This window comes from Herpailurus yagouaroundi, unplaced genomic scaffold (assembly GCF_014898765.1).
Source record: "Herpailurus yagouaroundi ecotype Mexico unplaced genomic scaffold, PumYag 64424, whole genome shotgun sequence".
Classification (NCBI taxonomy): Eukaryota; Metazoa; Chordata; class Mammalia; order Carnivora; family Felidae; genus Herpailurus; species Herpailurus yagouaroundi.
The window spans coordinates 1-4,017 of NW_024417728.1; the positions used below are offsets into that span (position 1 = coordinate 1).

At 49.5% G+C, this 4,017-nt stretch overlaps 1 protein-coding gene across 1 annotated transcript; it reads right to left on the reverse strand.

Moving 5' to 3' along the window:
* Positions 1–261: 261 nt before the first annotated feature.
* On the reverse strand, positions 262–3,966 carry LOC121024398 (ral guanine nucleotide dissociation stimulator-like; the record flags this gene model as incomplete). The annotated part of the gene is made up of 6 exons (XM_040466628.1): positions 3,578–3,966; positions 2,572–2,787; positions 2,087–2,190; positions 1,514–1,583; positions 841–909; positions 262–401 (listed from the first exon to the last, which is right to left on the reverse strand). Coding segments are annotated over exons 1-6 (926 nt in total), but the record flags the coding sequence as incomplete, so codon positions are not given.
* Positions 3,967–4,017: the final 51 nt, after the last annotated feature.

Genomic DNA, 4,017 nt, shown 5'->3' on the forward strand with positions numbered 1-4,017 from the left:
TGTAAGTTCTTGCCGATGTGGAGGTGCCTGACTTTGCTCTCCCCCCATAAGCAGCCTGAGAGGGAGAGGCTGAGGTCAACTCAGACAAACTTCATGCAGCTTTGCATTCAGACAGTCTTGGGCACCAGGACCAGTGTCATAAGTCATAAGTGCAAACTCCCTTCACTCACCACTGAGATGAGAAACTCTAGCTCACAGGGGTAGCTGTGAAGCTCTCATGAGGGGAGGTTTGCCAAGTACTGAGGTCTCAGGACTCATTACAGGTGTTCTCCACTCCCAAACCTCAGGATTCTGGGCCCTCCTACACAATCTAGAGGTTCACTCACCTTCAGATAGTCCTTCATTGCAGTGTCCAGCATCACCATGTCAGTGAGGAAAGTGCCAAGGAAGGGGACAACACCCTGTGTCATTGGGGGTAGGGGTGGGATGAGTCCCTGCTCTCAGGTGCACACAGGGACCCTCCCTTGAAAATGCTTCAGCCTCCTGGTCCACCCCAGGTTCTCACATGGAGCAGCCTAGGATCCCTAGCAGCCGCCTCTCAATTCCCCCTTACCCTCACCCTCCAAGGACATCAGACTTCTCCTAATCACCACCAGGGCCTGCTTTTAGAAAATCAAATTGTATGTAGTCCTAGGCCCCTCCCCACCCACAAATCCATTCTGCATCCAGCTGGATAGACCCTCCTCCTAGTCACTTTAAAATAAGAGTTTTGGAAGCTGTGGCAACAAGAGGAGGAGCTGGAGTAGAAAGGTCCACCTGTCTTGATATGGAGGCCTCCAGCTGTCTGAGAGGAGCCCTTCTCCTCTCACTCTGGAGGCTCTATTCCCCAGGAACACTCACCTTCTTCTGCAGCCTTTTCTGGGCTCTCTGGAGGCTCATCATCAGGGTGGCCCATTTAGATGGCCGCTCCTGCAGGGTCAAGGACAAGTTCATTGAGACCATAATATCCTCAGTCCACTCCCTCCCCCCCCCCCACCATCTTTGACTTGAGACCCTGGACATCTGACCCAAGTCAGCTGGTACCAATGCTACATTATCCTTAAGCATGCTGTGAGTGATTCTAGCACAATCTCAGCTCCAACATTCACTCCATGTGTGACCTTGAACTTGCAGCCTGGCCTTCCTGAGCTTGTTTTCTCATTGAGAAAAGTAAGGACACCACCTACGTCACATGGTCTTCTGAGGACTCAGTGTCCTATTACTATCATTATTGGTTCCCTCCATCCATCCCAACCCCACTACTGAGCAGAGGGCTGTCCTCTGGGCTCTCAAGCTGTATACAGGTCCCCATCTGGACTAGCTGTTAATATGGAGAGACAGGGTGTCTATAGCATCTGGTTGAACAGCACCTTCTTGCTCCACACCCAATGGAATCTTCACCCCAAACTGTAACCATATTCATACCAAAGGCTTCATGTCATTCCCCTACACAGCAGTCTTTCTTCATCCACTCAGGACCCTGTTCCCTCAGGCCCCACCCTCTCTCTTCCCAAACCTCCTCTTCCCATGATACCTTCAGGAGCAGTTCCCTTCTCTGTGGGTTATCTTCAGTGCACAGCTTTTTAAATTTTTGAAAGCTCTTCCTGAATAGAGGAAAAAAATGGCAGAAAAAATAATAGGAATAATGTGTCTTGATTGTAAGTCCCTCTTATTTGAGTACTCCAAAAAGTCAAACTGCCAGTATTAGGGTTTTCTCTGGATTCCTCTGAGAACTAAGGTGTTTGTAGGACATGGAGGGAGCTCTCATGTGGGTCATCCAGTGCCACCATTTCCATATTAATTGAGCAACTCTGTTTCAGTCAGTTGTGGTTTCAATTGGGCAGAGAGTTTTGTTGCTGTAAAGTAAGCACTTGATAATATTTAATTTGGGTCAACTCAGTGCGTGATATTTAAGAAAAATTATTTCTATAGCTAGAGTCAGGGTGGACTATTCTCCAGGGTGGGTTATGGACCTGTACACCAGCCCAGGTTCTATTGCCAGGGTTTGCTGCCTCCCAGGAGGGTCCCAGTTACTGAGGGGGAAAAGATGCGCATATGGGAAATCCCTCATCCTCCCTGATCCTTCTATGGAGAGAGGCATACTCACCCGGAAACTCTCTCCCATGTCTTCTTCAGACGGTAAATTGAGGCACTCTGCAGAGCAGAGAGGATGGCATGCAGTGAAGAGTAGTTCCTCATGATTTGACAGGCCTGGGGAGGGAAGAGAATGAGTGGTCATGTGGGTAGCAGGAGTCCTATTTGCTCTAAAGTATCAGCCTCCCTCAGTTTAAATTTTCCCTCCAAGATGACAGATATCCAGGTGCCTGCAGAAGGGCACATATAAGACCCAGAGAGTAACACTGCTGGGGAGAGGGAAGATTTTAGCTCATTCCAAGGAAGGAGCCAGGTAGGAACTGAGCGTTCCACCATTGGGACATGCAAGTAAAGGTCAGCATGTCCCTGGAGGGAAGAGCCTAGGGACTGTGCAGACCCTAGGGCTTAGACTAGGGACTCCAACCCTGAGAATTGATAAAGGAAATATCAGTTTCCAAGGCTCAGAAGAGTGACTCATCTTGGCCTCCCATAAAATACCTTGGCCACCTTTATCCAGTGCTCCACCACCATGGCCCTGTCCTGGGCTATCATTCTTGAGTTTCCAAGGCAGGTGGTGATGACACAGTTGACCACGCTGTTAAATTGGGTGACGGTAGCACAGACTGTGGGTGCCAGGTGCTCATTACCAGGCTTATTCCGCTTGGACCAGATGGAGCCCAGGCACTGATGAGGCAGCACCTTCTTGAACAGCTCCTAGAGAATGGGGTGGGGAGGGGAGGGGTGTTCAGCCAGCCATTTCACATTCAGGATTAATGTCCTAGGTAGGAGGTTACCAGGTCAGAGCTTTAGTTCCTGAAGCTGAGAATGTGGCCTGAGCCTGATTGGAATCCCTGGATTTCATTCCATTCTATTTTCACTGAGGGAGTCAAGTACAGGAAGACCTAGGAGTGAATACTGGCAGGGAAGGAAGGAGAGAATTTGGACCCTGGTCATCCTTGCTAACCCCAGCCTCTGGATGACAGTTCAATGTGACTCCTCACAAGGGGGCCTTTTCCACTCCACCTGTTTTTCCCTTTGGTCCTACTCTCCTTTCGATGCACATTCCCCCGTGACAGTTACAACCACAGGTTTCTCTGTTTCCCCTTATAGTTATGTACATGTCAGATGCCTAATAAGTGCACAGGGTGTTAAGCCTCCAAGGAAGATGGGTGGGTGACCCATGGACTTGGCTGCACCCAGTGAGCTGTCTTCCTCCACCTGAAGGACCAGGGCCTACCCATTTTTCTAGCTGTTCTAAGCTCATTTAATCTACACAGTAACTCTGCATCAATTCTTGTCAGTGCCTATCTCTACAGTTTGCAGCTGGACAGTGAAAGCTTGATTTAAGGACCTTGGCAGGGTACCATGGTTGATAAGTGGTCGAGCTGAAATTTGGACCCGGACTATAGTAGTCCACCTCAGGGAAAGGCAGGTCTGGGTTAGCTGGCGGCAAAAATGTAGAACGTGCCCTGCCCTGTCCTGCCCTGAGAGCCCAGCTTCTTACCGCATCTATGTACGTTAGCTGCTCTGCCACCAGCTTGGGAGGGAAGTCCATGAGGCTGGGCTTCTCCTCATTCAGCTGGTTCTTTGGGGTTACATGCCAGTGGCAGGAAGGCTCTGGCACTGGAGTTGGCTCTGTCTCTATTTTTAGAGCTGGAGTTAAAATTCTAAGTAAAGCTGATGATTGAGCTGATTGTAGCTGTGGACCTGGCACATATGCTGAAGAAGATGTTAACACTTGTTCCAGCTCTGGAACAGCTGATGGAGGTGATGCTGGCTCTGACACTTGAGATGATGGTTGAAACATAACTGGTGCTGTCTCTAGTTCCATAGTAGACCCCTTTTCTGGCTCTGCAACTGGAAGGAGCCCTGGGGATGGCACTGGATCAGGATAAAGAGAAAGGTTCATCCACATAACTGACTTTCCAGGTGCCTTCCCAAAAA